At 35.3% G+C, this 21,660-nt stretch overlaps 1 protein-coding gene and 1 long non-coding RNA gene across 3 annotated transcripts in view; both read left to right on the top strand.

Moving 5' to 3' along the window:
- Positions 1-14,930, top strand: part of chfr (checkpoint with forkhead and ring finger domains, E3 ubiquitin protein ligase) — a 33,918-nt gene extending 18,988 nt beyond the window's left edge. The window contains exons 13-18 of one of the 2 annotated variants that reach the window (XM_049470590.1): positions 1,906-1,989; positions 2,111-2,181; positions 2,948-3,035; positions 4,580-4,687; positions 7,757-7,829; positions 9,579-14,930. In XM_049470590.1, the coding sequence (XP_049326547.1) occupies positions 1,906-1,989; positions 2,111-2,181; positions 2,948-3,035; positions 4,580-4,687; positions 7,757-7,829; positions 9,579-9,621 (467 nt within the window). In that variant the 3' untranslated portion in view covers positions 9,622-14,930. The remainder of the gene's footprint in view (positions 1-1,905; positions 1,990-2,110; positions 2,182-2,947; positions 3,036-4,579; positions 4,688-7,756; positions 7,830-9,578) is intronic. The other variant, XM_049470589.1, reaches the window with a different exon arrangement.
- A 3,757-nt stretch (positions 14,931-18,687) lies between these two features.
- On the top strand, positions 18,688-20,607 carry LOC125786941 (uncharacterized). The gene is made up of 3 exons (XR_007428921.1): positions 18,688-18,763; positions 20,262-20,298; positions 20,476-20,607. It is a non-coding gene; the product is annotated as an uncharacterized LOC125786941 (long non-coding RNA).
- The last annotated feature ends 1,053 nt before the right edge of the window (positions 20,608-21,660 follow it).

Genomic DNA, 21,660 nt, shown 5'->3' with positions numbered 1-21,660 from the left:
CACACATTTTATTATGAAAGATTGTGTATCAGATTCATTTAGGCTTGTCATAATCAATTTTAATCGTATGTTTATAAAAATTTGCCTTGAAGGCATGGAAAAGTCCTGAAAAAATCATGGAAACTTATTGGTTTAAAAGTATACGTACCCTGAATAAACCGATCAGCGTGTCTGCTGCCTCACATTCCCTTTAAGAGTCAGGTGAGCTCTGACTTTAGCAGATTGCTATTTTAACAGTGCAACTACCTGGACGTGTCCAACAAACGCTTCTCAGCAGAGGAAACTGAGCTGCTCGTTCACGCCTTTTCATTCTGTTTATTGTTGATGTAAAAATTGGGTTTGGCACTGCTGAGTGTTCTTTGGGAATGCACCTGTTTTGACAATTCACTGCCAAGATAGCAATGAACATCTGACTGTTGACGTCTGTCTAGGTTGTGTTCAGTTAGTGGATCACCTGTGTTTTCCTTTGCCAAGAAAAGCTCTATCTGGATGGGATTAGTTTCTCAGGAGGTTCTTGGGTAATTTTATCTTTTATGGGGAGTTTTTATCCTCTGTTATTTTATTCCTGTCCAGAACGACCATGGCCTCCGGTTAATTTTAGTCCCGTCCGGACGCACATCTCTGAGTTTCGTCTCCTCACGTTTAAAAAAAAATAGCTATTTGTCCACTGCCGCGAACCGTAATTACGCTTTTGCCGCATGTTTCCATGGAGATCCATGTTAAAAACACAACAGCGAGTGGAAATGGAGGAGCTACTGAACGCTGTGATGTCATGCGACCGAGAAAGCCTCACAAAAAAACTCACTGGTCCTCCTGTTTTTTTTAGTTGCAGTCCGGATGCAGGAGTTTTATCACTGAGTAGTAGTGTAGAATATTTTTCACAGACGCCCCCCTGAGAAAATAGTCCTGTCCGGATAGGGCTAGAGATAGCAATACACAAGAAATCATCACTACTAAGCACAACCCTACCACACAATCTGCAGAAACTGTGTGAGAATATTGAATCTGCATGAATCTGATGGAACTCTGTAAATGAGAAATTTTTCGCACATATAAGGTGCATTTTTAATAAACGTCTATTTTCTGGTCTAATTCTTTTTATACACAAGACACACTGGATTATAAGGCGCATTATGCAACACTAGTAAGGAACAGGGGTGTTGCCATGTTTTCCTTATAATTTTAACAAGCGGCAAAACCTGTGAAGCTAAGCTAAGTAAACAAAACTGTAATTCTAAAAAAAAAAAAAAAAACATTTTCTTTTGAAGTCAAGCGAGTGCTGGATGTTAATCTACACAGATTTCTCTCCTGAAAACTGTTTATTTGGGTAAGTAAAGCGCGAAATATCGAAAGAGCTAGCTAGTGCTTAGCGCGGTTAGCGACTAATGCTAATGCTGCTCCAGCAGTGCTAGCCAGGGCTAGCAGCAGGCAACAGTCCGATATATATTTTTGCCTTTGAACAGCAAAAGAGCTAGTGCTTAACACACTTAGCGGCTAATGCTAATGCTGCTCCAACAGTGCTAGCCAGGGTTAGCAGCAGGCTACAGTCCTATATACTGTCCTTTGAACACCAAAAGAGCTAGTGCTTAACACGCTTAGCGGCTAATGCTAATGCTGCTCCAACGGTGCTAGCCAGGGTTAGCAGCAGGCTACAGTCCGATATGCTCGCCTTTGAACAGCAAAAGAGCTAGTGCTTAACACGCTTAGCGGCTAATGCTAATGCTGCTCCAACGGTGCTAGCCAGGGTTAGCAGCAGGCTACAGTCCGATATACTCGCCTTTGAACAGCAAAAGAGCTAGTGCTTAACACGCTTAGTGGGTAATGCTAATGCTGCTCCAGCAGTAATAGCCAGGGGATAACAGCAGGCAACAATGACTGTATAACCCTTTTCTTTCTCCCGCTCAGGTATGGTGTGCCAGAGGCCGTTCTGCCACCTGTACTGGGGTTGCCAGCGAATCGGCTGTCAGGGTTGCCTGGCGCGCTTCACAGGTAAGACCCTGAGTGGTTAAAATGGGTCCAGGTTCTCGAATGCACAGATTGTACCTTCTTTGTGCTCCAACATCATCTTCACATTTTTTTTAATTTGCCATTTCTGTCTTTCCGTCCACAGAGCTGAACCTCACCAATAAATGTCTGGATGGAGTCCTCAACAATAACAATTACGAGTCTGAAATCCTGCAGGTACACTCGTCTCCTGTTCTACTTATTCTGTGTTAGTTTTATAGGAGTTTATTGGTTGATTGCATCATTAATATCACTAATATTCAGCGTTTAGGTTACACTGATTCTGTACCCAGAACTGGGTGGAGTAGCCAAAACAGAAATCAAATTAAAGTACTGTTATTTCAAAGTAGGAGTGTGAAATACTACCATATACTACCATATTTTTTGCACTATAAAGTGCTCTTAAAATTGTTTACTTTCCCCAAAAATCGACAGTGCGCCTTATAATCCGGTGCTCCTTATGTATGAGTTCAACCAGTCAGGTATTAAGGAGCAGTAAAGTACAGAGTTATACAGGAGTTTCAGTAAAGTTTCTCCAGCACAGAGACTGGAGCAACATTAGCATTAGCATTAGCCGCTAAACGCACTAAGCGCTAGCTCTTTCGCCTTTCAGAGCTGAGTATATTCACCATGTTAAAACAAGCTACATGGGATAAATAGTTAGCTGATATTGCCCTGGCTTACCAGAACACTCAGGGTTCCTCAGTGTAGCGCCGCTAGCGGTTAGCTGCTAATGCTGCTGCACCCAGCTTTAGTGGAAATCTGGAAATCTCAGCTTACTGTAATTCAATGGAAGCGCTTTACTCAGGAGAGAAATCTGTGTAGATTAACATCCAGCGCTCGTTTGACTTTGAAAGCAAATGTTTTATTAAGAATTACAGTTTTGTTTACTTATATTATCCCTACTTTCTTGTAATTTATGATTTTTTCTTTCTCCCGTCAGAATTATTTAACTTCCAGAGGAAAGACCTGGAGGGACCTTCTACAAGAATCGCTCCAGGCTGCACAGCAAGGCCTTTTCCATCTCTCTGGTAAAAAATGCACTTATTATAAAGCTACAAGCTATAAGTACAAATAGACAGTTCCATTCAAAATGTGGACTGTAGATTAAAACTAATTAATATTAGGGGTAGGCGATAAAGTAATATCATACTTATGGCGATATGACAAAACACTGAATTAAAAAAAAATATATATATATATATTTCAAGAATACACTACTGCAACATAATGAGAATTAAATGTTATTATTGAATACGATATGATATAATATGACACACCTCCAAATGAGATATTAAAAAACACAAGGATTTTATCAGATGTCAATGATCCAGAATGTCATGATACTAATAATAATGCACTCCAAATATATATCAAAATATATATCTCCATATATACAGGATTCAAGTAAAATAAATGATACTGGACAGATATAATCTACAGTCTCTAATACAGGGGTGTCCAAACTATGGCCCTAAAATAACTACGGAGGTATTTTAGAAATAGAATGAAAGTTAGCCCGCTGTTAAGCAGGTTTTTATAATGTGAGATTCAAAGTTTGAGCGCTAGGTGTCAGAAATGGGCCAAAGAGTCTAAAAGCGGAGAGTGCGCATTTCTAGCGCAGAAAAACGGGCCAAAGAGTCTAAAAGCGGAGAGAGTGAGCATTTCTAGCGCAGAAAAACGGGCCAAAGAGTCTAAAAGCGGAGAGAGTGCGTATTTCTAGCGCAGAAAACCGGGCCAAAGAGTCTAAAAGCGGAGAGGGTGCGCATTTCTAGCGCAGAAAAACGGGCCAAAGAGTCTAAAAGCGGAGAGAGTGCGCATTTCTAGCGCAGAAAAACGGGCCAGTGAGTCTAAAAGCGGAGAGAGTGCGCATTTCTAGCGCAGAAAAACGGGCCAAAGAGTCTAAAAGCGGAGAGAGTGCGCATTTCTAGCGCAGAAAAACGGCCAAAGAGTCTAAAAGCGGAGAGAGTGCGTATTTCTAGCGCAGAAAAACGGGCCAAAGAGTCTAAAAGTTGCCGTAATTAAGGAGTTTAATATTAAGAGACATCATGAAATTAAAATCAATTTGAAAAATCTTAGTTTACACAACACTGTCAAAGATAAAGATAGTAAATCAAGTAAAATGGTGTGTAAATGAAATAATCAGGTAAATGTATTAATTAAAGTGGTATATTTCATTATTTGTTTTATTACAGAGTCTGTGGCCCGTGACTTCAAATATATTTCTCCTTCTGGCCCCCAACAAAAAAAGCTTGTACACCCCTGCTCTAATAGATATATAATAGGAAATGAGAACAGTGTGATTTTTTTTTTCTTTTGATAAAACAGTAAAAAAAAAAAAAAAAAAAAAAAGTAGAACCCTAATGGGATAATTAGGGGTGGGTGATATGGTACAATATTTCAGGATATAATATATAAAATCCTTCACGATATTCACGATTTCGCCAAGTGTTGGCAAAATTATTGCGTATGATATATTTCACATCCCTAATTAATATGTTTACTAGTTTACCTTGTGTTTTATGTATGATGTGTAATTTTATTGCTTTCTTTGTGTGTGTTTTTTTTTTCTCAGATTATCGTATCAATGCTAACTCCTTGCTGTGTTACTGCTGCGGGCTTCGCAACTTCAAAGAGCTCGCCTACAAATACAGAGAGAACATTCCTGCTTCTGAACTACCAGGTAAAGAACGGAAATTAAGATACATTACAGAGAAACTGACTCGAATTTCTTTACAGTGCTGCTAAATAGAACTAGAATACCGTATTTTTCGGACTATAAGGCGCACCGTATTATAAGACGCACTATCAAAGAACGCCTATTTTCTGCTATTTTTCCATACATAGGGCGCATCGCATTATAAGGCGCGTTAAGTGACACTAGAAAGGGTGCCTATATCAAAGTGAACAGGGGTGGCGCCATGTTTCCCTTCCCCCACCGGGGGTGGTCTCTTGCCGGTGGAGCATCTCAGTATACAAATCTAACGTTAGCTCTTTCAAAGTCAAACGAGTGCTGGATATTAATCTACACAGATTCCTCTCCTGAAAACTGTTTATTTGGGTGAGTAACGTGCTTCAGTTTATTTACAGTAAGCTTAGATTTCCAGATGTCCACTAAGGCTTGCTGCACCAGCGTTAGCATAGCTATCCGCTAGCACGCTAGCTAGTCACCTAAACTAGTAAAGTTAACCCAAACTTAAACGACAGCGTTACACTGAGTAATCCTGCGTGTTCTGGTAAGACAGTGAGATATTAGCTAGCGATTCGTCCCCCGTAGCTTGTTTTAACACGGTAAACAAGCAGATTACAGGCTGATAAAACTCACCTCTGAGAGAGTTAGTGCTTAGCATCTAGCTAATGCTAGCCAGGCAAAGCAGCACAGACTTACAGGCCGATAGCTCACCTCTGAACGGTGAACGCTTAGCGATTAGCATCTAACTCTAATAATACTGCTCCAGCAGTATTAAAAGTGCTAAATTTAGAAAATACTCATCTCTGAACAGTGAAAAAGCTAGCTAGCTAAGCGGTTAGCATCTAGCTAATGCTATTGCTGCTCCAGCCTCGGAGCGGCACGGCTCTGCACGGAGTGTGTGTTTACTGCTCCTTACACCTGACGGGTAAAATTTAGATAATACTGATCTCTGAACAGTGAATAAGCTAGCTAATGCTATTTGCTGCTCCAGCCTCGGAGCTGCACGGCTCTGGACTCTGTATAGCACTGAAACTCTGTATAACGCTGCACGGAGTGTGTTTACTGCTCCTTACAACCTGACGAGTAAAATTTAGATAATACTGATCTCTGAACAGTGAATAAGCTAGCTAGCTTAGCGGTTAGCATCTAGCTAATGCTATTGCTGCTCCAGCCTCGGAGCTGCACGGCTCTGGACTCTGTATAGCACTGAAACTCTCTATAACGCTGCACGGAGTGTGTGTTTACTGCTCCTTACAACCTGACGAGTAAAATCCATACAAAAGGCGCACCGTATTATAAGACGCACTGTCAATTTTTGTGAAAATTAAAGGTTTTTAAGTGCGCCTTATAGTCCGAAAAATACGGTACCTTCTTTTTCAGTGTTAGTCATATGAAAAAGTTTGGGCACCCCTATTAATCTTAATCATTTTTAGTTGTAAATATTTGGGTGTTTGCAGCAGCCGTTTCAGTTTGATATATCTAATAACTGATGAACACAGTAATATTTCAGGATTGAAATGAGATTTATTGTACTAACAGAAAATGTGCAATATGCATTAAACCAAAATTTGACCGGTGCAAAAGTATGGGCACCCTTATCATTTTATTGATTTGAATACTCCTAACTACTTTTTACTGACTTACTGAAGCACTAAATTGGTTTGGGCTTCTTCTCTTTTTGTGATATTTTTCTGATATTTTTCTTGGCCTGCCACTTCTGGGCTTAACAAGAACTGTCCCTGTGCTCTTCCATTTCCTTACTATGTTCCTCACAGTGGAAACTGACAGGTTAAATCTCTGAGACAACTTTTTGTATCCTTCCCCTGAACAACTATGTTGAACAATCTTTGTTTTTAGATCATTTGAGAGTTGTTTTGATGAGCCCATGATGCCACTCTTCAGAGGAGATTCAAATAGGAGAACAACTTGCAATTGGCCACCTTAAATACCTTTTCTCATGATTGGATACACCTGGCTATGAAGTTCAAAGCTCAACGAGGTTACCAAACCGATTTAGTGCTTCAGTAAGTCAGTAAAAAATAGTTAGGAGTATTCAAATCAATAAAATGATAAGGGTGCCCATACTTTTGCACCGGTCAAATTTTGGTTTAATGCATATTGCACATTTTCTGTTAGTACAATAAACCTCATTTCAATCCTGAAATATTACTGTGTCCATCAGTTATTAGATATATCAAACTGAAACGGCTGCTGCAAACACACAAATATTTACAACTAAAAATGATTAAGATTAATAGGGGTGCCCAAACTTTTTCATATGACTGTATATAGTAAAGGTAATAGTGAAGTGATCTATCAGACTATAAAGGAACACATACGGAATCATGTAGTAACTTAAAAGTGTGAAGAAGCGTTTAGATTCTCTTATCCCGGGAGATGTTTGTTAACTTGTGTTTGTTTCTGAGGCTGGTAACTCTGATAAACTTATCCTGAACAACAGAGGAAACTCTTTCCACAAAATCTGGAGCATTAGCACTAGCGGCTAACCACTAACAGTAATGCTAATGCAGCTCCAGCAGTGCTAGCTGGGGTTAGCAGCAGGCTACATGCTTATAATACTCATCTCTGAACGGCAAAAGAGCTAGCGCTTATCTTAGTGAGGTTGGAATAATGCTGTACTTCAGCGGAGTGGTTTTACTGCTCTTTACAACCTGACTGGTAAAATTCATATAGAAGGCACACTTGCAATTTTTGGGAAAATTAAAGGATTTTAAGTGTGCCTTATAGTACAAAAAATACGGTACTAATTAATTCCAGTTTATTCATAGTTTGGGTGGCTTTAGTATTAATCTACAATATAAAATAATTAAAAGTAATGAAATAAAACTGAATATAAGGTGTATCTGGACTTTTGACTCGTGGTGTTTTATGCTGATTATGGTTTAATAGGGGATAATGTTGCTCAGCTGTCTGTCTGTCTGTCTGTGTGGTTGTACTATTTTAATTATAAAGGGCTGTAGTAACTACAGCAGTCCACCAGATGTCACTGTTTCTTCTGTGTGTGATCTGAACTGAGTGTGTGTGTTGGTGTGTTCTCAGCTGCTGTGACCTCCAGACCCGACTGCTACTGGGGAAGAAACTGCCGCACACAGGTCAAAGCTCACCACGCGATGTAAGTTATCCTCCTGCAGTGTGTTACAGTGTGTTAGAACGAGTGTGTGGTATATATACATGAAATAATAGAGCAGTATAGAGCGCTCCCTACACACAGTGGTGCTTGGAAGTTTGTAAACCCTTTAAAATTTGCTGTATTTCTGGATAAATATGACTTAAAACATACTGTATTTTTCGCACCGGGTTATAAAACCCATTATGTGACACTAGTAAAGAACAGGGGTGTCTCCATGTTTTCCTTCTAACTCAGCAGGTGTAAAGCTAAGCTAAGTTAAGTAAACGCTGGATTTTAATCTACTCAGATTTCCAGATTTCCACAGCGGCTAACTGCTAATATTGGCCGATAGTGCTACACTGAGGAACCCTAGGTGTTCCGGTAAGCCAGGGCGCTATTAGCTAGCGGTTTGTCCCATTTAGCTTGTTTTAACATGGTCTAATATAAATACTCACCTCTGAATGGTAAAGAACTAGCAATTAGCGCCATTAGCGGCTAATGCTAATACTGCTGGAGAGCTAAACTGAAACTCTGTATAAACTGTATAACTCTGTACTTAATACTCCTTAATACCTGACTGGTAGAATTAATAGATAAGCAGCACCGGATTATAAAATTGCTTAAAAAGAACCCAGTTACACAAATGAGACCAAAATACAACAGAAATACTGTAGAATTATTGCAGAATAACGTTAGCCGTTTCTCTGTACAGAACAGCTTCAACTCTGGGATGCTGGTGGATTTCCTCACATTAACTGTTCACTTCTGGTCCTTGTGTTTAGGGTCGTTGTCTTGCTGCATGACCCACGTTCCCTTGAGAAAATGAAAATGAAATGTCCTGACATTTGCATTCAGAATTCTCTAATATATGTTAGAATTCATGGTTCCATTAATGATGCAGCAAAACAGGCCCCTACCATGATACTACCACCATCATGTTTCACAGATGAGATAAGATTCTTATGTTTGGCAAAATTGCGGCAAAACGCTTTGCATTTAAATCAGTCCACAAAACAATATATTTCAATAGCCAAACTTTAACAAATTTTTAAATGAGTAGATTTTTTTTTTGTTTTGGAGATCAGTGGCTTTCTTTTTGCAGCCCTGCCGTACACACCATTGTTGTTCAGTGTTCTCCTGGTGGTGGCCTCATAAGCATTAATATTAGCCAGCGTGAGCGAGGCCTTCGGTTGCTTAGAAGTTACCCTAGGGTCTTTTGTTACTCTTTATGTGATTATAGAGCATTATAGAGTGCCCTCTATGCTTTCTGCAGTGTATTACAGTCTGCCAGAAAGAGATTCTTGATTAAATAAATATTATAGAGCATTATACATCATTAAAGAGTGTGAGAGTGAGTTTGTGTAAATTTGTGAGATATATATGGTTAATCATTAGAAAGTCTTAAACTATTTTCCTTTTTTTAATCTTAATGTATTAATGTGTTTAAGTGTATATATATATATATATATATATATATATATATATATATATATATATATATTTATTTATGTATTTATTTTGTAACTAATCTGACTCACTGGTGTTAGAGCTGCTATTTATTATTCTCTGTTATCATTGTTGCTTATGATGTAATTCCTTCCTCTACCAGCAGAGAGAGACATTGCATTGTGTTTAGCTGCTTCATTTTGAAAAAAAAAAAAAGGGTGAATTCATAGTAGGTGATTTATATGACATTTAAAAAATTATATTACATTTAAAAGTGCTTATATTCTTTTTTTTATGTCTCTATAGGAAATTCAACCACATATGTGAGCAGACGCGCTTTAAAAACTGATGCGTCGGAGGTCTGGCCCATCTGGAGTGTGTGGAGCACAAGATGGGTGTATCTCTTTCTGATCTCTTCTGGATCTCTGGATTATTATAACCTAGATAATTAATATAGATCTTTTTACATATGCAAAATCAATCACTCTGATATTAAGTGGCTCATATTTGGCCAGACGGACAGATGTCAGTATGTATGGATACGTTATCTGAAGCTGCACTTTTCCTCATTCCATTGTTGTCGGTTCAGGTTGTAGGAAATCGTCTGTTTTTTTACGTGGTAAAGTCGGATGAAATGGGCAATCAGAACTACAGTCTTCTGTACTGTAGCCTCAGCAGTGCCGGTTACTGTCCAGACGTAACACGGATGAACCTTGTGCCTAATAATAAAACTAATGATAATAATAAATAGTAATCTGAATATACTGTACACTTATCTTTTCATTAAATAAATAGCTGCACTCAGAAAGTGTGGGAAGTGTGGGGTTGTAATGCTATTCAGAAGGAAGATAAAAGTTACCAGGAGCTATAAATAATGCAAAATTAATACAATTATTGAGTTAAAAAGGTCCATCAACCAAGCAACCAGTGACTCTACCTTTTCTGAACTCTGAACACACACTTCAACAGGTGTCTTAAGAGCTTTAAACCCTTGAAGACACTTGAAGATACTACCGTATTTCCATACATAAGGCGTACCGGATTATTAAGAGCATAATGTGACACTAGTAAGGAACAGGGGTGTCGCCATGTTTTCCTTCTAACACAACAGGTCTCTCCTCTGGGTGGTGGTGGAGGTGGGGTACTAACTCGGAGGAAAGCACAGCGGCTAGGTTCCGATACATCAGCTCACAGTTGCCCTGTGCTGCGGACATCACCCTAGGAGTGATGTGGGGAGAGAGCGCCATCTACTGTACCCACCCGCAGGGAGCAGGGCCAATTTTGCTCCCTCTGAGCGCCGGCAGCTTGATGGCAAAGCTGCATGAGCTGGGGTTCGAACCTGCGACCTCCCGCTCATAGTGGCAGCGCTTTATATCGCAGTGGGGTAGTAACTTAATTAAGTAAATCTAAGCTAAGCTAAGCTAAGCTAAGTAAACAAAACTGTAATTCTTGAAAAAGAAAAAAAAAACTTTTTCTTTAAAAAAAAAAAAAGTAAAACGAGAGCTGGATGTTAATCTACACATATTTCTCTCCTAAAAACTGTTTATTTGGGTGATTTTAAAGCTCTTAAAAGCTTATATTTCTATATTTACCCTAAGGCTGGGTGCAGCAGCATTAGCTGCAAGCTACAGCGAAAGAGCTGGCACTAAGCGCGGTTAGCGGCTAATGCTAATGCTTCTCCAGCAGTGCTAGTCAGGGTTAGCAGCAGGCTACAGGCTGATAATACTCACCTCTGGACGGTGAAAATTCTAGCGTTTTTTTGCGTGGTCAGCGGCTAATGCTAATACCGCTCCAGTCTCGGTGCTGGAGAACTAAACTGAAACTCCTGTATACTTCTGTAAAAAAAAAAAAAAAAGGATTTTTTTTTTTTTTTAATTGTTAAAAATACAATATACACTATATTACCACAGTTTAATGTGTAGTAGTATCAATGTTTTAAGGCCAAAAATCACTAATAGTTCATCTCAGTAGATAGCTATATAGCTAACTCTTAAATGGTGCATCTTATAAAAAAAATCTTATAAAATTAAAATTAAAAGAGTTAAAAAGACAAGCTAATTTTAGCTCCCCATCACAGAGGAATTAAGAAATGGACAATAATAATTAATTGTTGCACCATTTGTATTTTTCTAAAGACAGGTGATAAAAGCCCTCAAGTTCACGAGATAGGTAATCAGCAGCAGCAGTTAGGTTGCTGAACTTTAGCTAAAGCTCCACTGCTATATCCATATATCTATATCTTTATTTATATCGGGTGCTTGAAGAGTTGTCCTAATTCTTTTATTCTATTATTTCTCTTCTAATTCTAATGTTCTAAAAGGGAAGGTTTACACATTAAATCCAAGAGTTCCAATAGAAAAATGCGATTAGGCTTAATTGTTGAATCATTTATTGTTCGTATTGTTTGTGTGTTTATTTGATCTTCCTTTTGAATAGCATTTACAATCCAACACTTCATTCTAGGTGCACCTTTATGTTTAATACTGAGTGTAGTATGATTATTATACAGTATATTTTGCTTTTATAGCTTGCAATCTTAATTTAGTGCTTCCTGTATCACCTGTATTTACCTGTGTTTACCTGTACAGCGCAATCTCTCGAATCCACGCTTACATCTTTAATTTAAACGCTTATTTCTTGCCGTGTGCAAATTATATGCTCATAATAATAATCTCTCCTATGCATAAGTAAAATGTAATAATCAGTGGGAGTAAACCTGGCAATGCACTAAAATACTACTACTGCACATTACTGAGGAGCTCAATCACTTGCTGCTTATTTTTCTGCTTTCTGAGGAGTTTTGGAAGTTTTTTGGAGTTTTATAGTTAGTTTTCGTGATGTTATACACATTATTTTCTATAGGTAACTATAGGTATGACTGTGGGTTGGGCGTGTCTGTAGGTGTGCATCCATATAATAGTTGCAGATTATAGATTTTAGCGTACTAAAAGGGAAACTGAAATGTTGAGGCGTTTGATATGAGTGACGGTTGCATGTTGATTTTGATTCGCAGGAGATAATCAACTCTTTAACACTCAGAATCAATTGGATTTGTAGTTATTATAGAGTTAAAATAACTTTTTCTGGTGTGTTTCAGCTTAATGCTAGCTTGTTCACTATTTTTAGAAATATACAAATATATAGAAAAAGAGGTGAATCGTCTAATCGAGAATATATGAGGCTTCAACATCTGATCGTTTAATTCTGGTATATGGCTGCGTTCACATTACATACAAAAAATCCGGTTTTGTTTTTGTTTTTTTGCTTAAATCAGTGACACAAATCAGTTTTTTTTTTTCATGGCTGTGAAAATAAATCTGATTTGAGTCTCTTCCAAATCCGAATCACACAGAATCAGTTGAATTTGTAGGTATTTGAGGCTTCAGCATCTGCTCGTTTAATTCTGGTATATGGCTGCGTTCACATTACATGTGAAAAATCCAGTTTTGTTTTCTGTTTCTTTGCTTAAATTAGTGACACAAATCAGTTTTTTTTTTTCAAAGCTGTGAAACCAAATCAGATTTGAGTCTCTTCCTAATCCGATATTTAGTTTAGGCTGTTCACACTGTATCGCTTTAATGCGATTCATATCTAACCGATAACTGTTTGAAAGGTTCACGTTTACGATTCGAAGTTAAAATACGTTAAAATAACTTTTCTGGTGTTTTTCAGCTTAATCCTAGCTTGTTCACTATATTTAGAAATTTAAAAATATGTACAAAAACGAGGTGTATCTGAATATAAAGTGCCTGAGGCTTCAGCATCTGCTCGCTTAATTCTGGTACATGGCTACGTTCACATTACATGGAAAAAATCTTTTTTTTGGGGGGTTTCTTTGCTTAAAAGACCAACTCTTACTACTTTTAGTGTAGTAAAACAGGATAAAAAAAAATTACTAACCTTTGATGAATAGCCCACCACCGCTCTCCCACAGCTTTCTGAGATACAGTTATTTTGTGCTTTTTGCCAAGCACTCTTTGCAACGGCCGTATCAGGGCATATTTTGCCCTGATAAATCGATTTTTACACCGTTATTCAGCTCAAAGTAGCTCCACACCTCCTTGGTAGAATCAGGAGAGCCCTGACATTTAAAACGAGGCATTAATAACTTAAGAAGTGCCTAAGAAGCTTATTAAAAAGCACTGTTTACATCCTAAAACACTAGCATTAGCTCAGAGCACCGCCATTACTGTACTGATAATGACATATACATATATACATAGTCTGCATACCCTGCCTCCTGGCGTAGCCGGCTGCTATGCCAAGAAACAGGCTATGTGGAGTCTATGTGTATATGTCTGACATTATCAGTACAGTGATGGTGGCGCCTGGGAATTTACCTGCGTTATGAGCTGTAAACAGTGGTTTTTAATAAGCTTCTTCTGCACTTTTTAAGTTATTAATGCCTCGTTTTAAATGTCAGGGCTCTCCTGATTCTACCAAGGAGGTGTGGAGCTACTTTGAGCTGAATAACGGTGTAAAAATCGATTTATCAGGGAAAATATGCCCTGATAAGGCCGTTGTAAAAAGTGCTGGGCAAAAAGCACAAAATCCCTGGATCTCAGAAAGCTGTAGGAGAGTGGAGGTGGGCTATTTAACAAAATGTAGTTCTCTTTATCATGTTTTACTACAACAAAAGATTTGACAATTTTACACAGGGGTTCTCCTTTAAATATCAGTGTACACAACTGCATACAATGTGTGCTCAGGTTACAGGCACATATTGATCACTTGCATTAAAGATCCAGCGAAATCTGATCGGAGCAAAAAAATCTGAATTGATTTAATGCGGCTTGTAATGTGAACACAGCTTAAAAAAAAGTGAATTCTGTGTCAAATGGGTTTTTGTTCGTTTTCTGTGTTCAGGGATAGCACACTTGTTAAAGTAAAGGTGTTTCAGCTATAGAACCACTTTGGATTGGTTTCTATTGTAAAGATGCTTCTTTATGGAACCGAAATTGGTTCTTTTTTTTGGCATTTCTCATATAGAAACCCTTATTTCTAGAAGTGTAGATGAAGCTTAGATGGAAAAATGGTGGGAAATTCTTCTTTTAGAACATGAGCCAAACCTGATCTAATGATAAGGCTGATTTAAAAACAAGTAAAAACTCGAGTTAAAGCTGCAGGTCATTGATTGTTCAGATGACTGTGCTAGCTAATTGCTAATGGCTACTAGAGCTATTAGTATACATGGCTATTATTATTATTATGATTATTCTTTCATTTGTAGATTTTTTTTTATTTTTAAGTGTTTACTAACACAATGTGCCAACTATTCCACTTTATATATTACTTTAAGCTCTTTTTTTTTATTGTGTTCTTGATTGTGGGGGAACTGGTTTGTAGTGTGAACAGGTGTGAACTGGGTCAGTCACTCTAATTCAGTTTATCTCGAAAGGGGCGTGTCTAGTTCTACCTCATGGAAGCTGGTGCAGGGGGTTCTCCGGAGAACGGTTCTGCGCTGTGTGTGTGTTGAGTGTGTGTGTGTTGAGTACCGGGAGGCGTATAGACTAGCACTGTTAGCGTGGTGGATGCCTTTAGAGCTTGTAGTGCCTCTCTGTATTAGCGATGCTAAAAAAAATTAACTAATACGCTGTAGAAATAAAGTCTATAAAATGTTTAATGCACTAATAAAAAAATCATCTGATACAATTATAATTACTTTCATTAGCTTTTTTTTTCTTAAAGATTTTGTGTAAAAGCCATTATGGATTCATTTCCCACATATTTAAATGGTTTCCATTAAATTAACGGAATGGTCAAAACTCTGCGAAAGGTAAGACTATAGTCATACGTAATTTAGCAATTTTTAAGTAAAATCTGAAGGTGACTTTTATGATATATATACCTATACAGAAGCTAAGTGCTTCTAAATATCAACATGGAGCAAATTTACACACATTTAAGTGATTTCTATGAAAATTATGAGAATTTCCGAACGGCCCAAAAACACTACCAAGGGTAAGACTATATAGTCTTACGTAATTTTGCAATTCTGTAGTAAAATTTGAAGGCGATTTTTATAATATATACTCACCACACATTTAAGTGTTTTCTTTGAAAAAAAAAAAAAAAAAAAAAGGGAATTTCGGACCAGTCCAAAAAAAACACTCTAGAAGGTAAGACTAGTATTATGTAATTTTACAATTTTGGAGTAAAAACTGAAGGTGATTTTATGATAAAAAAAGAAGATGGTGCTTCTAAAATCTCTTATGGGGCAATTTACCACACATTTAAGTGTTTTCATGAAAATAATGAGAATTTGAAAATTATCCTAAAACGCTCTGGAAGGTACGACTATAGTCTTATGTAATGTTGCAATTTTGGAGTAAATTTATTTTTTTTTTTGATAGTAAATATGGAAGCTAAGAGCTAAGAAAAGTCATTTTGAGGTAATTTACCAAACATTTAAGTGTTTTCCATTAAAATAATGGCAATTAGTTCCATTATTCTAATGATCCAAAAACGCGCCAGAAGGTAAGACTATAGTCTTTCATAATTTTTGTGTTTTATGATAAATACAGAAGCTAAGAGCTATAAAATATTATAGGGTAATTACATACAGAATTATATTTTCACGTATATTTAATGTTTTTTTGTGGAAATAATGGAAATTTAAGAAAAACGCTCTTGAAGGTAAGAATTTCGGAACGGTCCAAAAAACGCTCCAGAATGTAAGACTATAGTAGGCTATTACGTAATTTTGCAACTGTGTTGTAAAAACTGAAGGTGATTTTTTTTATAATTAATGTGGAAGATAAGAGCTTCTAAAAACCATTGTGGAGAAATTTTCCACTTATTTAAAAGGTTGTCCATGAAAGTAATGAGAATTTTATAACAGTCCCAAAATGCAACCAAAGGTAAGAGTATGGTCTTAAGTAATTTTACAATTTTATTGTAAAATCTGAAGGTGATTTGTACGATATATATATATATATATATATATTTATATAGAAGCTAGGTGCTTTTTAATATCAATATGGTGCAAGTGTTTTCCATGGAAATGGTGAGAATTTTAGAATGGTCCAAAAACGCTCTGGAAGGTAAGAATCATGTAATTTTGCAATTTTGGAGTAAAACCTGAAAGTGATTTTTACGATAAATAAAGAAGATCGGTGCTTCTTAGTCATTATGGGGCAAATCCTCACTCATTTAAGTGTTTCCTATAAAAATAATGAGAATTTTGGAACGGTCCAAAAACGCTCCTATAGTCATAATTTTGTAATTTTAAGGAAAAAAATGAAGGTGATTTTTATGATAAATACAGAAGCTATGAGCTTCTAAAAGTCAATTTACCACTTATTTAAGTGTTTTCCAATTTTTAATTTTGGAGTAAAAACTAAAAGTGATTTTTATAATAAGTAAAGAAGCTGAGTGCTTCTAAAAGTCATTATGGGGCAATTTACCACATATTTAAGTGTTTCCTATGAAAATAATGAGAACTTCGCAATGGTATAAAAATGATCCGGAAGGTAAGACTATAGTCTTAAGTAGTTTTTCAATTTTGAGGCAAAAACTAAAAGTGAATTTTATAATAGATAAAGAAGCTCAGTGCTTCTAAAAGTCCATATAGAATGATATTTCCACATATGTTTAATGTTTTTGTAGAAATAATGGAAATTTAAGATCGGATGAAAAACGCTGCAGAAGGTAAGACTATAGTCTTACATAATTTTGCAATTTTGTTGTAAAACCGAAGGTGATTTATTTATTTTTTTTAACAATTAATGTGGAAGATAATTGCTTCTAAAAACTATATATAGAAGCTAGGTGCTTCTTAATATCAATATGGAGCAAGTGTTTTCCATGGAAATAGTGAGAATTTTAGAACGGTCCAAAAATGCTCTGGAAGGTAAGACTATAGTAAAAAAAAAAAAAAGTGAAGGTAATTTTTATAATAAATAAAGAAGATATGTGCTTCTTAAAGTCATTATGGGGTGATTTTCCACATATTTAAGTGTTTTCTATGAAAAAAATAAGAATTTGAAGATTGTCCAAAAATTCTCCCGAAGGTAAGACGTAATTTTGCAATTTTTTATTTAAAATGTTAAGGTGATTTTTATAATAAATACAGAAACTAAGAGCTTCTAAAATATATTATGAGGTAATTTATCACACATTTAAATATTTTCCATTAAAATAGTGGGAATTTCGGAACGTCCAAAAACTCACCGGAAGGTAAGACTATAGTCTTATGTAATTTTGCAATTTTTACATTTAAGTGTTTTTCATGAAAATAATGAGAATTTTACAATTGTCCAAAAATGCTCTTGAAGGTTTATAGTCTTGGGGGAATTTTGCATGTTGGAGTAAAAACTGAAGGTGATTTTTACGATAAAATAAAAAATGCAGAGCTTTCAGATCTCAAATAATGCAAAGAAAACACGTTTATGTTACTTTAAAAACATCAATACTGATGTTTTAAGTGTTCAGAAATCGATATGTGTTGGATTAACCCTTTTTTGTTTATCACAGCTCTTATGGTGCTCCACCAGTCTTACACACTGCTTTTGGGGGACCTTATGCGCTTCTATCACCACCACATTTGTCAATAACATCACAAAAAAAACACCTTAATCAGTACAGTGGATATATTCCTTATTTGTATTAATGTGTTAGTTACTGCATTTTATTTTTCATAACATATTTATTTACAGCTGTAGTTCCCTTTATAATCCAGCAGCAGCAGCAGGATTACACATCACATTTCACACACACATCACTATAACTGGATTAACCACGAACAAAACCCAAAACACTGCATACGGAATATATATAACATATATAACATGAGTGTATAATGTATATAATACTACATATAACGCTCCTCAGCTCAGCATTCAGTCATTTACAGTGTGTAGCAGCTTCAACAGATCAGATCAATCCCAGAACTAAAACCTTCTAACTCCAAATGCAGTCGATTAGCGATTAGCGCCCTGTAAACTGTGTTACTCTGGAGCTACAATGCTAATGTTGCTAATGCTAAGCAATAGCAGTCTATGTATGTATCAGTTAACATTAAGGGTTTATTTTTCATTTTTAGTCTAAAATTGCAAGATTATGTGCTTTTATGATAAATACAGAAGCTAAGAGCTTCTAAAAGTCATTATGAGGTAATTTACCACACATTTAAATGTTTTCCATGAAAATAATAAGAATTTTGGAACAGTCCAAAAACGCTCCCGAGGGTAAGACTAAGTCTTATGTAATTTTGCAATTTTTGGAGTAAAAACTGAAGGTAAGTGCTGCTGCAGACTGTGTTGAACCATTTTCTCTACTTATTTGGTGGAAAATAAAGCTGAACTTTCAGAAGACGGAAGGTAAGTCTTACATAATTTTGCAATTTTTAAGCAAAAACTGAAAATGATTTTTATGATAAATACAGAAGCTTTGAGCTTCTTAAAGTCATTATGAGATAATTTACCACACATTTAATTGTTTCACATAAAAATAATGAGAATTTCTAAAACGGCCCAAAAATGCTCTGGAAGGTAAGAAGTCTTATGTAATTTTGCAATTTTGGAGTAAAAAGTAAAGGTAATTTTTATAATAAAGAAGAAAGGGGATTCTAAAAGTAAATATGGGGCAATTTACCACTCATTTAAGTATTTCCTATGAAAATAATGAGATTTTTGGAATGCACCAAAAATGCCCCAAAGGTAAGACTTGGGTATAGTCTTGGGTAATTTTGCAATTTTCAAGTAAAATCTTAAAGTGATTTTTGTTATAAATACAAAAGCTAAGAGCTTCTAAACATCATTATGGAGCAATTTATCACATATTTAAGTGTTTCCTATAAAAATAGTGAGAATTTTTGAACGGTCCAAAAATGCCTCGGATGTAATTTTGCAATTTTGGAGTAAAAACTGAAGAATATTTTTATGATAAATAAGAAAGCTATGAGCTTCTAAAAGTCATTAAGGGGCAAATTACCACTCATTTAAGTGTTTCCTATTAAAATGATTTTTGAACAGGCCAAAAACGCTCTCGAAGGTAAGACTATATAGTCTTGGGTAATTTTTCACTTTTGGAGTAAAAAAACTAAAAGTGATTTTTACGATAAATAAAGAATAAGTGTTTCTAAAAGTCATTATGATGTAATTTACCACATATTTAAGTGATTTCTATGAAAATAATGAGAATTTATAAAACGGTCCAAAAATGCTCCAGAAGGTTGCAATTTTGGAAAAAAAATGTAAAGGTAATTTTTATAATAAATACAGAAGCTATGAGCTTCTAAAAGTCATTATGAGGTAATTTACCACAGATTTAAGTGTTTCCTATGAAAATAATGAGAATTTCGCAATGGTATAAAAAAAAACTCTGGAAGGTAAGAATATAATCTTATGTGATTTTTTAAATTTTTGAGTGAAAAGTGAAGGTAATTTTTATAATAAATAAAGAATTGAAGATTGGTGCTTCTAAAGGTCATTATGAGGTAATTTATCACACATTTAAGTATTTTCAATGAAAATAATAGGAATTAAAAAAATGATGCAAAAAAGCTACCAAAGGTAAAACTATATAGTCTTACATAATTTTGCAATTTTAAGGCAAAAACTGAAAGTGATTTTTACAATAAATACAGAGGCTATGAGCTTCTAAAAGTCATTGAGGTAATTTACCACTTATTTAAGTGTTTTTTATGAAAATAATAAGAATTTTGGAACGTCCCAAAAATGCCAAGACTATAGTCTTATGTAATTTTGCAATTTTGGAGTAAAAACTAAAAGTGATTTTTACAATAAAAACAAAAGTGCTGCTGCAGACTGTTTTTTCTACTTATTTGTCGGAAAATAAAAAAATAAAGTTGAACTTTCAGAAACAGAAGGTAAGTTTTATGTAATTTTTCAATTCTAAGGTGATTTTTACCAAAAATAAAGAAGATAGGGGCTTCTAAAAGTCATTATGGGGAAATTTACCACACATTTAAGTATTTTCCATTGAAAATAATGGAAATTTCAAGATTGTCCAAAAACACTACTAAAGGTAAGACTATAGTCTTATGTAATTTTGCAATTTTGGAGTAAAAACTAAGTGATTTTTATAATAAATAAAGAAGCTGAGTGCTTCTAAAAGTCATTATGGGGCAATTTACCACATATTTAAGTGTTTCCTATGAAAATAATGAGAATTTCTAAAACGGCCCAAAAATGCCTCGGAAGGTAAAACTATAGTCTTATGTAATTTTGCAATTTTGGAGAAAAAAGTAAAGGTAATTTTTATGATAAATACAGAGCTGAGTGCTTCTAAAAGTCATTATGGGGAAATTTAAAACTCATTTAAGTGTTTCCTATTAAAATAATGAACATTTACAAATGGTCCAAAAATGCTCCGGAAGGTAAGACTTATGTAATTTTGCAATTTTGGAGTAAAACCTGAAAGTGATTTTTACGATAAATAAAGAAGATCGGTGCTTCTTAGTCATTATGGGGCAAATCCTCACTCATTTAAGTGTTTCCTATAAAAATAATGAGAATTTTGGAACGGTCCAAAAACGCTCCTATAGTCATAATTTTGTAATTTTAAGGAAAAAAATGAAGGTGATTTTTATGATAAATACAGAAGCTATGAGCTTCTAAAAGTCAATTTACCACTTATTTAAGTGTTTTCCAATTTTTAATTTTGGAGTAAAAACTAAAAGTGATTTTTATAATAAGTAAAGAAGCTGAGTGCTTCTAAAAGTCATTATGGGGCAATTTACCACATATTTAAGTGTTTCCTATGAAAATAATGAGAACTTCGCAATGGTATAAAAATGATCCGGAAGGTAAGACTATAGTCTTAAGTAAATTTTCAATTTTTGAGTGAAAAGTGAAGGTAATTTTTATAATAAATACAGAAGCTAAGAGCTTCTAAAAGTCATTATGGGATAATTTACCACATATTATAAGTGTTTCCTATGAAAATAATGAGAATTTTTGAACGGACCAAAAATGCTCTTGAGGGTAAGACTATTGTGTTACGTAATTTTGCATTTTTGGAGTAAAAAGGTAATTTGGTAACTTTTACAATAAATACAGAAGCTATGAGCTTCTAAAAGCCATTATGGAGTAATTTACCACATATTATAAGTGTTTCCTATGAAAATAATGAGAATTTTTTAACAGACCTCATTATGAGGTCACGCTAAAAAAAAGGTAAGACTATAGTCTTACGTAATTTTGCAATTTTTAAATAAAATGAAGATGATTTTTGCAATTAATAAAGAAGCTAAAAGCTTCTAAAAGTCATTATGAGGTAATTTACCACACATTTAAGTGTTTCCTATGAAAATAATGAATATTTTTGAACGGCTGAAGAATGCTCTTAAAGGTAAGACTATAGTATTACATAATTTTGCAATTTTGGTGTAAAAACCTGAAAGTGATTTTTACAATAAATACAG

This window comes from Astyanax mexicanus, chromosome 22 (assembly GCF_023375975.1).
Source record: "Astyanax mexicanus isolate ESR-SI-001 chromosome 22, AstMex3_surface, whole genome shotgun sequence".
In the NCBI taxonomy this organism is placed as follows: Eukaryota; Metazoa; Chordata; class Actinopteri; order Characiformes; family Acestrorhamphidae; genus Astyanax; species Astyanax mexicanus.
Note: the sequence above shows the minus strand (reverse complement) of the source record. Positions and strands in the feature narration are given on the sequence as shown.